This window comes from Moschus berezovskii, chromosome 1 (assembly GCF_049115385.1).
Source record: "Moschus berezovskii isolate FMDL1 chromosome 1, NW_MosBer_1.0, whole genome shotgun sequence".
Classification (NCBI taxonomy): Eukaryota; Metazoa; Chordata; class Mammalia; order Artiodactyla; family Moschidae; genus Moschus; species Moschus berezovskii.
Genome location: NC_142460.1, coordinates 45311828 through 45325991, shown reverse-complemented (window position 1 = coordinate 45325991; position 14164 = coordinate 45311828). Strand labels below are relative to the sequence as shown.

At 37.8% G+C, this 14164-nt stretch overlaps 1 protein-coding gene across 1 annotated transcript in view; it reads left to right on the top strand.

The window, feature by feature from the left end:
- ROBO1 (roundabout guidance receptor 1) overlaps positions 1-13932 on the top strand; it is a 478536-nt gene extending 464604 nt beyond the window's left edge. The window contains exons 27-29 of the mRNA XM_055410221.2: positions 4184-4492; positions 11543-11736; positions 12960-13932. Of these exons, the coding sequence (XP_055266196.2) occupies positions 4184-4492; positions 11543-11736; positions 12960-12974 (518 nt within the window). The 3' untranslated portion in view covers positions 12975-13932. The remainder of the gene's footprint in view (positions 1-4183; positions 4493-11542; positions 11737-12959) is intronic.
- The last annotated feature ends 232 nt before the right edge of the window (positions 13933-14164 follow it).

Sequence of the window (14164 nt, the reverse complement as noted above, 5' to 3'; positions counted from 1 at the left end):
AGAGCATCTGGTAATGGATTTTGTCTCAAGAGGCATAGATTTCCAAGACTTTATGATCTTATGATACTGGTAATCATCAGCTTTGATATCCAATCAGCCCAGACATTGTATGATTTGATGATAGTGGCAGTCATCAGCTTCCTGATAAGCTGTGTTTGCAATACAGTCTGTTTGTAGCAAGGACATAGCGCAGAAATGAGTCTGCAGTCACTCTCTCACTTTGCTTCCAGGTATATTCTGAATAGACTTTTCTTCTCCTCGCATTCCCAGTCACAGGCTCAGTCTGAAGTTAGAACAGCTCAGCCTTGGGTCCCTTCACTTTAAGTCACTCAGTAGAATCTGTCTTTTCTCTCTTATGGGTTATTTTTAGTAAATAAGTAGTCAATGAGGGAGATCACGGTATCTGATTCCATCACTTCATAGCAAATAGATGCGGGAACAATGGAAACAGTGACAGACTTTTTTTTCTTGGGCTCCAAAATCACTGCAGACTGCAACTGCAACCATAAAATTTAAAGACGCTTGCTCTTTGGAAGGAAAGCTATGACCAAACTAGACAGGGTATTAAAAAGCATAGACATTACTTTGCCGACAAAAGTCCATATAGTCAAAGCTGTGGTTTTTCCAGTAGTCATGTAGTCATGTATGGATACGAGAGTTGATGATAAAGAAGGCTGAGTGACAAAGAACTGATATTTTCAAACTGTGGTGTTGGTGAAGACTCCTGAGAGTCCCTTGGGCTGCAAAGAGATCAAAGCAGTCAATCCTAAAGGAAATCAACCCTGAATATTCTTTGGAACGACTGATGCTGAAGGGGAAGCTCCAATACTTTGGCCACCTGATGCAAAGAGCTGACTCATTGGAAATGACCCTGATGCTGGGAAAGATTGAAGACAGGAGACGGGTACAACAAAGGATGAGATGGTTGGATGACATCACTGACTCAATGGACACAAGTTTGAGCAAACTCTGGGAGGTAGTGAAGGACAGGGAGGCCTGGTGTGCTGCAGTCCATGGAGTTTGCCAAGTTGGAAACAACTGAGAGACTGAACAACAACAACTATTTTAAAAATGTTGTTAAAGGAGGAAAATCATCACCAGTGACAGTGACAGTTTATGTTTTAAGACAAAAAGCTTTTGATTTTCCTAGATTTATTTTTTACATAAAAAGAGAAAATGGTGCACTAAGAGAATTAGCAACAACAATATGCAACAGTCTGACCAGTTTTAATGATGGAGTCTTAAGTAAAACAGCTGGAAGTAAGATGATATCTCAAAATGTATGCTTTCAGAGACCAATACAATGAATTCTAATGCCTTAGTTATAAGGCACATAAAGTCAAAATAAAATGACTTGCAAAAACTCTTATCTGTTTAAGAGGTGGCAAGAATACACAGAAGGAACAAAAGAAAATGATTAATTCTTAAAAAAAAAACCACCAAGAATGCGAAACACTAGATTAAAACTGATGCTTGCTAAACCCCTTTATTTGCTATTATATTATGAATTTTTAAGGCATGATTTTAATATTCAAGAATTTTTTATGCTAGTGTATGTAAAGAATAGTCACTGCTGCTGCTGCTAAGTCACTCCAGTCGTGTCCGACTCTGTGCGACCACACAGACAGAAGCCCACCAGGCTCCCCCGTCCCTGGGATTCTCCAGGCAAGAGCACTGGAATGGGTTGCCATTTCCTTCTCCAATGTGTGAAAGTGAAAAGTGAAAGTAAAGTCGCTCAGTCGTGTCTAACCCTTAGTGACCCCACGGACTGCAGCCTACCAGGCTTCTCCATCCATGGGATTTTCTAGGCAAGAGTACTGGAGTGGCTTGCCATTGCCTAGACCACTCCCAATAATAGTAATATCTGGAAACAACTTAAATATGCCTCTGTTGGGATTTACTATATAAATAATGATATATTCATAAAACAGAACAGTATGAAAACTTTTCATCAGAAGAGGCAAAGCTATATGTTTATGTATGGAAATGTATACAACTACACATTTAGGTGAAAAAAAAATACCATCGTTTTATGTTATTAGGAAAGGAAGACTATCACATTCTGGTGGGCAGACATGCATGTTCCAAAACCCCAGATATGGCCATTTTACATAGTTTCTAATGTGAATGGTGCTCCTTGAAATTATGCAACTTGGCAGCCTTGCTTTCTATGCATAAATAATTTCTGGGATGATCTATAAACATCCATTCAGACTAATTACCTCTGCATCAATATTGAGGATTTGAAATGAAGGTGGGGACATATGAAGGGTTATATTTCCAAGTTTTTATATACTTTTGAATTTTTACCATGTATATTTTCTATGGAAAAGCTTAATTTTGTAATACTAAACATTTTCTATTAATACATACCCTGTTCATGTTTTAGTTGATTTGTTCTGTTAATATCACATAGAATATGGAAACATTACCATTTCTCAAGTCATTTCATGATGAGAGAAAAATTATGCTGGTAGTTCTCAAGTCTCTAGATCTCTGGTTTTGACCTCCCATGAAATTCAGATTTTATATATAACAACCTCCTGTATATATCTGCCTGGATACTTCAAAAGTTCTTCCTGTTCACTTTTCTGAAACAGAACTCATGCTCTTCCTTTGCAAACCATCTCTTTCTTATCCCTGTATTCCTCATCCAAATAATAAACTATGGCAAAAATCTTGAGTTACCTAATGAATAGTCTTGTGGGGCTTCCCTGGTGGCTTAGTAGTAAAGAATCTACCTATAATGCAGGAGACCAAGGTTCAGTCCCTGGGTTGGGAAGATCCCCTGGAGGAGGAAATCACAACCCACTCCAGTCTTCTTCCCTGGAAAATTCCATGGACAGAGGAGCCTGGCGGGCTGTAGTCCATGGGGTAGCAAAGAGTCAGACAGGACTGAGCAGCTGCACACACATACACGTTTCCCCTGCTATTTTCCATTGATCATTAAATAATATTGATTTTTATTCCTTAAACTCTCTCAGGCACATCTACTGTCCATCTGAAAGTCACCAGTACTATTCTATCTCCTATCATTGTTTACTGAGATATTAAAATAACATTTTAGCCTCCTGGATTTAAGACTTTCCTTTTAATTCATTCTCCATACTACAGCCAAAACAAAGTAAAACTAAAATCTGTTCATATTCTTCTACTAACTTATCAACTATTACCAGGTTATATATTTATTTTCCCTGGAGTGTACCTAGGAGTCATTTAAAAAAAATAGTGCCACTTAAAGAAAATAAATTTTCTAGATATAAAATTATATGCCTACTTTTATTTTTAAGTATGTCTGTGAGAAGTATAATTATATATAATATCCAATTGTTTGTAATATATTAATATATAACTATAGATAGATAAAAATTAACTTATATGTATGTTAGTGATTATTTAGTTTAAAATCTGTCGGTACATATTACAAAGTGGAGAGACCATGGTAGATTGTGAAGATGCAATAGAATGAAATGGTAGTATAAAGAACACTGAATCATAAATTAGGAATCTGAGGGCATTAGTCCTGGTTCTGATTATAGTTAGCTTTAAGTTTGGAAAATAACTTAAGATCTGTGTGTTTGAACTTCCCTATCTACAAAATGAGAAGGGATTCAGGTAGATTAGGGATGGCAAAGCGGTCTCAACTCAAGTGCCAACCTCAATCAATATGAAGTGGTTGCCTGAAGAGTAAGGATATCCATCTGGGATCAGCAACATTACAGTGAAATCAATTAGGAAGATCTGCCATGGTTGGGGGCGAAAAAGCTATAGCATATATTTCCATATTAGCCATCCCAAAACTAGCTAATCTCTAAGTCCCACCTCTGTGATTCAATATTCCTGTGCCAGATAAGGGATTTCCTGGTAGCTCACTGTGTAAAGAATCCATCTGCAATGAAGGCAGACTCTAGTTCAATTCCTGGGTTGGGAAGATTCCCTGGAGAAGGAATAGGCTGCCCACTCCAGTCATGAAGCTTCCCTGGTGGACCAGTTGGTAAAGACTGCCAGATAAATAAAAATAAGAGTACATTAAAATTGTTAGTCTTCTTATTCTTTGGTTGTCTTTAACTGTTCAGTTCTTTTAAGATTTTTATTTCACAATTGAATGTGACTAATGATAACACTAATGTTGACAAATTTGGAAATGGCAAACTTTCACAGTATTTTAAATATTTGTTTTCAGATCTCCCACCTCCCCCTGTGCCACCTCCTGCTGTCAAGTCACCCACTGCCCAATCCAAGGCCCAGCTGGAGGTACGACCCATGATGGTGCCAAAACTCCCTTCTATAGAAGCAAGAACAGACAGATCATCAGATAGAAAAGGAGGCAATTACAAGGGGAGAGAGGTATTGGATGGAAGACAAGTTGCTGATATGCGACCAAATCCAGGTGATCCCAGAGAAGCACAGGAACAGCCAAATGATGGGAAAGGACGAGGAAACAAGGCAGCAAAACGAGACCTTCCACCAGCAAAGACTCATCTCATCCAAGGTACATATTCAGTCAAGCAACCAATAAATACAGATTGAACATGTTTGCATGGTACACAGTTAAGGCTCTTTAGGATCAGGTACAAAGCGTAAGATTCAGAAATTTGCTCTCTATTGGAGGAGACAGGTATGCACCCAGGTAATTTGAATTCAGTCAGTTCTAATACATGATATTATGCAAGTCTTCCTTGAAGAGGTGCCAATTTAGTTGAAATTTAAAGGAAAACATGATTTACACAAGTTACAAGGGAAAAGGAGATTTCTGACAAAGGAAATAAATAGAGAAAAAACATAAAAATGTGAAAATGAATGTTTGGTGAATTCTGATTTCCAGTTTGGCTGGAAAATAAGATGCTTGGGGCCAGGGAAAAATGGCAGAAATAAAACTAGAAAGGTAGTTGAACCTGATTGGGGAGGCCAGGAATACTATTTTAGAGTTTGGGATTAATGATATGGACAGTGGTGAGACAGCAAAAAATTTAATCAAGAAATTATATAATCAAAAATAAGAATGAAAAAAAATATGATTTTTTTTTTTTTTGCTTAAAAAAATAACTGACAGAACTCTATAGTCAAAGAGGAGTCTGGAATTGGGTGGCTGAAGGTATTAAAACATTGCAAAATAATCTATGTATAAAATATGAAAGCACTGAATTAAAATAGTGCAGATTAAAAAGAGAAACAGCCTATATAGGCATTTCAGAGATAGATCCTATAGGACTTGGTGACTAATTGAATGTAAAAAAGTAAAATGAACTAAGGGAGTAAAAAAAAGTTATTCAAATGTTAATTAGATGGCTCTCCATGACTATACAACATAATTCTATTGAACAATGTAAAACAATGAGGAAAAGGATAAAGGTCTTATAGAAAATAACTTCAGTTATGAATGGATTAAGGTTCTGATAAGAACATAGAAATGAAAAAATTCAGTAAGAATTTAGAGAACTAAGTTTAAAGATCAGGAGAAAGGTGGTAGGTAGAGAATGGATGTAGTTCACCTCAGCAACACAAAGGTGAAAATTGCTTGAATTACAAAAGCTAAATTATCAGCAGTGAGGTAGTGGATAATGTTTAACAATCAATTCTCTGGGAAGGAAACAGAACAAGCCCTAATTTGTAGCCATTTGCTTACTTCTGTGTGTAATTACATCCAAAATGGCTAGTTTCAAGCTACTAATAGGGGCTTCCCTGGTGCCTCAGAGGTTAACGCGTCTGCCTCCAATGCGGGAGACCTGGGTTCGATCCCTGGGTCGGGAAGATCCCCTGGAGAAGGAAATGGTAACCACTCCAGTATTCTTGTCTGGAGAATCCCATGGATGGAGAAACCTGGTAGGCTAGTCCACGGGGTCGCAAAGAGCCGGACACGACTGACCGACTGAACAGAACAGAACTGAACAGAATATGAAATCAGTGTATGTGGAGTTGGGAGGAGATGGGTATACCAGACCCTTGTGTGAACATGTAAGCTGTCTCCAGCACACCACAGAGATGACTGTAAGGATAATACATGATGATTAAAGGGTACTAATGCGGAGAGTAAAAGGGGAAGGGACTAGACAGGGATGGGGAATTAGAGGTACAGACTACTGCTAAGTCGCTTCAGTCGTGTCCGACTCTGTGTGACCCTATAGACGGAAGCCCACCAGGCTCCCCCGTCCCTGGGATTCTCCAGGCAAGAACACTGGAGTGGGCTACTACATACAAAATAAATAAGCTACAAAAACATATTGTACAGCACAGAAAATATTGCCATTACTTTATAATAACACAGAGTATATAGCCATTATTTTATAATACTTTATAATAACTTTGAATCACTATATGCTACTAATATAATATTGTAAATCAACTATACTTCAGTGAAAATAAATACATTCATACATACAAACATATGTTAGTCCAGAGGAACATTCTATACAGAAACTGAGGTGGAATCAACCCAGTGATATAAAGTAATCAAACCATTCAAACTAGAAAGAATAGTATCCTGGAAATAATGGAGAAGGAAATTTTAAGATGGGAAGAAATATAAAATGGCACAGAAGTGAAAGTTGGATGTGAATTGGGGGTAGGGTGGGAGAATGGGTGAAGGACACAGAGATTTTACAAAATGTTTTTTTGTGGGTGGCATTTAAAAGAATGATGGCTTCCCAGGTGGCTCAGTGGTAAAGAAACTGCCTGCCAATGTAGGAGACGTGAATTTGATCCCTGGATCCCGAAGATCCCCTGGAGAAGGAAATGGCAAACTACTCCAGTGTTCTTGACTGGGGAATTCCATGGACAGAGGAGCCTGGGGGGCTGGGGACCATGGAATCGCAAACAGTTGAACAAGGCTTGTCGACTAAACCACCACCACCATTTAACTTTTTTAAATCAAATAGTCACTGTAGAATCTCGACAGTAGGGTCTAGAATGTAAATGAAAATGGTGGAATGGAGGTGATAAGTATGGGCTCTCTGCAGAAGGTTGGAAAGGAGAGAGGTCAAGATAAGATATGACAGGAAGGCAGAATCTGTTTTTAGGTAAGATATGTTTTTAGGTAAGAAATTTGAACATTAGACTGAGGAGAAGAACCTATTTAGGCAGAAGAGATAGAAGAAAAGAAGGTAATTGATGAAGGAATCAAGAAAGAGTGATGGGGAAATGAATCTTAGAAGGCTGTAAGTGCACTTTAGCTACAACTGTTTTCAAAGCTGCAGTTTGATAAGATTGGACATCAGTCTGTTGTTCTGTTCATTATGGGCATCTGGTCATTAGCAACTTTCTTTCAATATAGAGGACAGTTTCACTTCATTCTGTGATGGAAGCCTGAACTCCTCACTCTGGCATAGACTCAGCAATGAAGTGGTTGGAAAGTTACGTGTTTTGCACAGATGCCTCCACTCTGTGAGCACAGGTTACTTGGTTACATCACTGTAATCTGAAGTTTGAAAAACTGGGCTTATTTTTATCATTAAAGCCAAGGTGATCTGAACTTTTAACTTTCAACAATTATACTTCAAGTAGTGATTTATAAATCAAATGTCACAATGTAACTTATGAGATTTGTATCAGACCTGAAAGTACAGACCAGTGTGCTGCTCACAAGCAACGTTTCTCCAAAATAAGCTCAGTTCTTTAGGGGAAAATTTAACAACTCAGAATGATTTTGGTGTGTGTAAAATTAAAACAAAGAGATGAAGTCTTTTAATTATCATTTCTGTCAGTCGTGTCCAACTCTCCGCGACCCCATGAAGTAATTGTAACCTTCATAATTCAGTTTTTGCTATTTATAATTAAAGAGGCTCCCTGATTTATATCTGTAACAAATGGTTATTTTTAATTAAAGAGAGTAGTCTTTTAGATTTCAATGTCTGATCTTTTTGCTGACATTTACCTCAGTTAGTTCAATTTATTTCTGCATATATCAAACATCTACAGTGTTATGAAGCATTGTACTAGTCCTGAAATTTATGTGTAAACATGAACCTTGACCTCAAGGAGCTTATCGTCAGAGAAGGAGACAGGTACTCTTTATTCACAGATACCCATATTTGATATAATGTTTATGGTGTCATGATACTTGAGAGTCCAGAGAAGGGAAAATTAGCCCAGTCTTGTGGGTGATGGAATGTAAAGAAAGACTTCTTGATCTTTCCTACTGGAAATGACCCAGAAGCTGACTTTCCAGAAGGGTGGACTTTAGCCTGGGCAAGAAGAGTGGATAGATTGTTTTGGCAGAGAAAGTCAGAATGAGAAGTTGAGGTACATTGAGGAGAATATAAGAAATTCAGTGTTATTAGAAAGTAAAAGTGGTAAACGTGAAGCTCTTGAGATAAATGTCAGCTTACCTCATGGAGACCCTGTAGTTCCTATAAAAGGAAGGTAGCTGAGTGAAGCAAGTTTAGAGGGAAATAACTCAAGAAGCAGAGACCTGTTAGAAGATATTTGCAACCTCAGAAGAGACATGGAGGATATAAAGCAGGCTGTGGAGCAGGGATGACTGAGGGGGAATATTCAAGAAACTTTTTGATTAAAATCATCCTTACATGTTATATATTTGAATGTGTGGAAAAGGTTCCTTTAAGAGGTTATAGGAAGGTTGTTGGAAGGAAGAGAAGATATTAAAATAATTTCAACTTTCTGTCTAAGGTATCTTAAAGGTTAGTGATGCCATTAACTACATTAAGGAATACAGAGGGGGAAGAAATCTCAGAGGAGTGGACATGGTGAAGTCAGTGTCCTATCTGTGAAGTTTGAGGGACCCTCATAAGGAGGGAATTGGGCAGAGTTCAGGAAGTATACATTAATACCTCATCATGGTGAAATAGTAAAGCCACCCATTTATTCAGTCAGAATATTTGTTTTAATTTATTTTTTTTAATTGGAGGCTACTTACTTTACAATATTGTAATGGTTTGGCCATACATTGACATGAATCAGCCACGGGTGTACATTGTGTTCCCCATCCTGAACCCCCCTCCCACCTCCCTCCCCATCCCCTCCCTCAGGGTAATCCCAGTGTACCATCCCTGAGCACCCTGTCTCATGCATCAATAACCTGTTATATGTCTAGGTGAGATGGTATCAATACACAAAGCCAAGTATCTGCCCTCATGGCAACTCTACTTTGCTCTAGAAAAGGTACAGTCTAAGAGAATGGATGAAATCGCCCAGAGTATGTGGGGAAAAAAGTTTTTATGCACACACACACACACATACACAAACACACTGCACTAAAAGCAAAAACAGGCAAGAAAGGCATCAACATGTAAGAGGCACTGCATAAGAAGAGCCCACCAAAGACAGGCCAGGAAGCGGGGAGATATAGGAGCTGAGACTAGTAACGTTTACATTGGCTGTGGTTTTCAGATGAAGGGCAGTGAGAAGTCTAGAGAAGGATTAAAACATGGTTAGCGTTATCAAAGTCAACAGGGAATTTTCTCAGTTCCCTTGTAGTAATGTGGGCATAAGTAGATTTCAGTGAGATGCAGAGTGAATGGGAGTTGTAATGGCTAATACCGAGTCCAGATTACTTTTCAAGAAGCTATGCTAAGCTATCAGTAGAGATAGATTTATAGATTTATGCAGAGCACCGGCTTGAAGCTCAACATTCAGAAAACGAAGATCATGGCATCTGGTCCTATCACTTCATGGGAAATAGATGGGGAACACTGGAAACAGTGTCAGACTTTATTTTTGGGGGCTCCAAAATCACTGCAGATGTTGATTGCAGCCAGGAAATTAAAAGACGCTTACTCCTTGGATGGAAAGTTATGACCAGCCTAGAGAGCATTATTAAAAAGCAGAGACATTACTTTGCCAACATAGGTCTGTCTAGTCAAGGCTATGGTTTTTCCCGTGATCATGTATGGATGTGAGAGTTGGACTGTGAAGAAAGCTGATCACCGAAGAATTGATGCCTTTGAACTGTGGTGCTGGAGAAGACTTTTGAGAGTCCCTTGGACTGCAAGGAGATCCAACCAGTCCATTCTAAAGGAGATCAGTCCTGGGTGTTCATTGAAAGGACTGATGCTAAAGCTGAAACTGCAATACTTTGGCCACCTCATGCGACGAGTTGACTCACTGGAAAAGACTCTGATGCTGGGAGGGATTGAGGGTAGGAGGAGACGGGGACGACCGAGAATGAGATGGCTGGATGGCATCACCGACTCGATGGACGTGAGTTTGAGTGAACTCTGGGAGTTGGTGATGGACAGGGAGGCCTGGCGTGCTGTGATTCATGGGGTCGCAAAGAGTCGGACACGACTGAGCGATTGAACTGAACTGAACTGAACCGGCTTAAGGGGAAAGTCTTTAGCCAAAGAGATATTTTATCATGATGTAGTTTGTCAAAAACTAAGCTCAGCAGAAAAACTTGGGTGAAACAGAGACAGAAGATGAAGACCACAGAGGGCCAAGTTCCAAGAACTAGGTGCAGATATAGTGATCCAATGGACTCTGAAACACCAGGGAATCAGAAGTCTGGATCAGGAATGAAAGGTGTGATGAATACAACAGGAGAGAAGTACCATCAAAGAGGATGATACAGGTTACATAACTCCACTGCTTGGCCCTCACAGGAGTAGGGTGTTTTTGTTCAAGGGCGAAGGAGCAATGATTTATAGCTAGTGTTGTTGACCTGAAAGCAAGCTTCCCTTCTTCCACTGTAAGGAATTTCAATGTAGACTCCCTGGGAAATCAGATATCATTCAGGCAATGTGGACGGTAGAGGAAGCTTTGTGGGGAGGAGAACAAAAGGGCATGTGTAAGGGTTTTGTTTTGTTTTTCTGTGCTCTGTTTTGATGTGTTTTGTGTCGAAAGGTTAGAATGGACAGGCTTTGGAGAGAAGTGAGCAGTTGAAAGATGCAACATTAGAAGCATCACCAAATTTAAAGCATATGGAGATAGTAATTCATGAGACAGCAGTTACCAGGAGTGGCTTGATTTTTGAAGCTAGCAACAGTGTCAGGCTTCTCAGATTCAGGATTCCACAATGTAAATATGATGTTGAAATGGAGGTTGGTATCTAGGGAGTGAATCCAGGTTTGACTCTGTTTTGGTGGTTCAGTAAGACTCAGAATTTTTTTTTTCTATCAGTGCCTAATAATTCCTTCTTAGTTTAAATAGGTACATACTACAATATCTCATGTGTTTTCACATCAACACTAGCAACTCCTAGTGTCCTAGTAGACACTATTATCACTTTTTTTTGAAAAAGTGGAAACGAAAGCCTGAAATAATGGGAGATAACATAGTGAAGGATAAGATTGGAAGTCATGTCTGACCCCAGGTTTGGTTTCCCTCTTTTAAGGATGTTTATCTCAAGTGAATTTGAGATAGATAAAAACTTATGAGTAGAATCGATCTAAATCCCAGCCACTACCAGGAAAACAGCAGGGTTGTTATTTTTGTTTTCAATGCCTTATTCATTATTGTTATAAAATGTCCTCATTTATTCCTTAGAAACACTAATGTTTCTCCATTCCAATTTATAGACATAGTGATACATTATACAATCAAAATGTACAGTGGGCTTCATATGCGCTTATTATATTTCATTACACAGAGGATATTCTGCCTTACTGTAGACCTACTTTTCCGACATCAAATAATCCCAGAGATCCTAGTTCTTCAAGTTCTATGTCATCAAGAGGATCAGGAAGCAGACAAAGAGAACAAGCAAATGTAGGTCGAAGAAATATTGCAGAGATGCAAGTTCTCGGAGGATATGAAAGAGAAGATAATAATGAAGAATTAGAGGTATCTGTAATTTTTTTCAAGTTTCCCAGTGTTAGACTAGTTTTTATATAAACCTCAAAGTTTAAAGCATTCATTAGTCTACAGAAATGTTACTATTTCACCACAAACCCTGTTAGTGATGAAAGTCTTAGAATTTAATGATTTTTCTTGAAATGTGTTCCAAAGTTTTAAATGGTAATAATGGTTTCTTTTTAGATATTAGGGTTCATATTCAGATAGGAAATTTGTATAACAAACATGTTGTTAGGAAATAAGAACTATTTATTGATCTAGATAATTGTAATTCATAGTATTACAATAGATTATAAAAATCCAGTAAAGTGATAGAGTTATAAAATGTGAGTGAGGGTGTTTTGCCTGTACTATCTGCCATCTAGTGATAACTGGGATTAATCAGTATGATTTTAATTACTTTTCATCTTCAATTTTTTGAAAATGGGAACCTAATACTTAACACTGACCTTTCCAAATAGAGAACACTTCTTGAGTCAAACATATCCTTTGTTGGAATCTATAGATAGTATTGTAAGGTAGAGTTGGCAGTAAGTCACATTATATTACAAAATCATCTCCTGTGTTTAAGACTGTGTTTTCACCATTCAATAAAAAGATAAGCTGAGGACAAATTTCTCCTCCTACAAATAGATATTATCTCAAGCAGATTGTTAGTAGAGTGTTAAACTATAACTTTTATAATAGAAGATGAAAAATTATAATTAATTATGTCTAATTGAATTTGCTGTTATGCCCAATGTATTTTTATTTTGAGGTTTAGAATAAGGACTTCCCTTTTGCCCATGCTGTTAGAAAAATTATTTTTCAGGTTTTTGGTTTGGTTTTTGTTTTGTTTCTAGAAGGGCCCTTTGAGGGCACAAAAAGTCAATACAGGCAACCAGCTACTTGAAACCAATAAAAATTGAGCTATCATGTTGAGTTGAGGCTGGGGATAGAAAACTTGGCCTGCTCTTGCTCCTCTTCCTGTGCCACACGTCCTAATCCCCAGACACTGGGTGGAACATAGTTTAGTACTCGTTAGAGAACTACTGGATTTGCTGTCAAAACCAGCTAAAGCTGATGTATGAATATGTCGCCATGAGCAATTTTCAGTGTATGCTAGGGAATGAATGAAGAAATGATGAAATAATAAAAGCATCAGATAAATTCGAACTAGGACAACACTCTAAGATTTACTTTCAAATTTAACAGGAACTTATCTCTTACAGGAAACAGAAAGCTGAAGACAACCAGAGAGGATTATGAGATCTAATGTGAAAGTTATCACTCAAGATGCCTTGTGTCAGATGACATAAGACGCCAGATAAAATGTTCAGTGCAATCAGAGTGTACAAATTGTCGTTTTCATTCCTCTTATTGGAATACCATTTTTTAAATTTTATTGGGGTTTTATCATTGTTATTTGATCCCTATCCCTAGGAAGAAGCTCCCTATTCCCCTCGCTGTTGGAACAAATCATTTCACCTTGCTTCTGGCAAGGAAAGTACTTGACTTCTTGCTTCAGTCATCAGCCAACAGGAGAGAACAAAACAGTTCTTTTGCATTTTGCCCCTGAGATATGGCATTGCACTGCTTATATACCAAGCCAATTTACTGATCAAAGATACAGAGTTGACTAATCAACTTCATGTCAAGGGCTCTAAAGATATAATCTTTCTATAACCAACTGCTAATGCAAACTAAAACATAACTTCATTTTAACATGATTTTAAAATCAGTCTTTCATACCACCCTCTGCAGGGAGAATTAAAAAAACACATAGCAAATGCAGGACAACCATAATCAATTTGAAGGGAGTAGAAACATTGTAAATATATACTCTTCGCAACCCCTGGTGGTACTTTATTTTGTCTTCATTTCAATTGCTGAAGTATATTCTTATCGGAAATGTACTTTTGGATAAGTAGGGGTAAGCCAGTTGGATCTCTGGTTGTCTAGTCATTGTCATAAGTCAGCCTAGCAAAAACCTTGTTCTATTTTTCAATCAAAAAACAATTATAAATGCATATTACCAACAAATGGATGTTTTTAATGACCAATTGTATAAGGACATCCCCATCTTAACTGGCCTGAATTTCTTCTGGTAGTGTCAGTTCAACTTTTGGAAGTGCCACTTAAGGAAGTTTGATTTTTGTTTTTGTAATGCACTGTTTTTAATCTTTTTTTTTTTTTTTTGGTTTTAAAAGCACAATCACTAAACTTTATTTGTAAACCATTGTAACTATTAACCTTTTTTGTCTTATTGAAAAAAAATGTTGAGAAGCGTTTTTAACCTGTTTTGTTAATGCTCTATGTTTGTATTTGGAATATTTGAATGATGACAGATGGTGAAGTAACGTGCATACTTTATTGTGGGCCATGAATGCAACGGTTCTTACTTTTCCTGGACTTAAAGAAAAAAAGGTTTAAGTTT